This window comes from Arachis ipaensis, chromosome B09 (assembly GCF_000816755.2).
Source record: "Arachis ipaensis cultivar K30076 chromosome B09, Araip1.1, whole genome shotgun sequence".
Lineage (NCBI taxonomy): Eukaryota > Viridiplantae > Streptophyta > Magnoliopsida > Fabales > Fabaceae > Arachis > Arachis ipaensis.
Genome location: NC_029793.2, coordinates 105,147,088 through 105,147,909, shown reverse-complemented (window position 1 = coordinate 105,147,909; position 822 = coordinate 105,147,088). Strand labels below are relative to the sequence as shown.

Here is an 822-nt window from a genome sequence, read left to right as displayed (position 1 = left end):
CGACCCTTACTCGCGTAAGGTTTATTACTTGGACGACCCAGTGCACTTGTTGGTTAGTTGTGCGAAGTTGTGAAAAAGAACTAAGATTATGAACGTGCGTATTAAGTTTTTGGCGCCGTTACCAAGGAATGAACAATCACGATTTTGTGCACCAATTATGCGATGTAACTTTTCATAGTTAACCGTTCGATTTTATTTTCTTACATTTTGTTACATTTTTTTTATCACCTTACTACAACAGAACATATTCTCTAAGAAGTTTTAACCAAAAAACTACAGCAACCAATAACTTAATGTCAACATTTTGCAACAACAATAGTCTAACCACAACCACAACATTATATCAAAGACAAACTTAACATTTGAATTAATCATATAAATATTTACTAAATGAATATATTGATTTTTATTCAACCACAACATAACTATGGAGCAGGACTTCCACCACTTGAACTTGACCCGGCACAATGAGAGCATTGACTATAGCTATGGCCCTAGCCCCCACAAAGTTGCATCATCGTGGACCACACATCTGGCAAGCATCCATTTTACTCAAATATCAATTTAATTTCAGTATACCTTTACCTCATCACCTGAGTGTAAGATTAGGGATTAATTGTGATCCAGTGTCAGCTGGTCATGTGCTTGGATCCCTTACTGGTATAAACTCGTGTTGGTAAACTCTGCGAATTTCATCCATCATGTAGACATCATGAACGTAAGTTCGCCAATCGAGACACTGGTTGGCACAAGACGCAAAAATGTGGCGACATAGAAGTCAAGTCATCTGGAAGTTACCACAACCGCAAACTCTGCGCCTGA

General features: G+C 38.0%; 1 protein-coding gene across 1 annotated transcript in view; it reads left to right on the top strand.

Annotated features, from left to right (window-relative positions):
• The window catches only part of LOC110266902 (receptor-like protein 12), a 44,755-nt gene extending 43,933 nt beyond the window's left edge, over positions 1-822 (top strand). The window contains exon 2 of the mRNA XM_021111957.1: positions 708-822. Within this exon, the coding sequence (XP_020967616.1) occupies positions 708-822 (115 nt within the window). The remainder of the gene's footprint in view (positions 1-707) is intronic.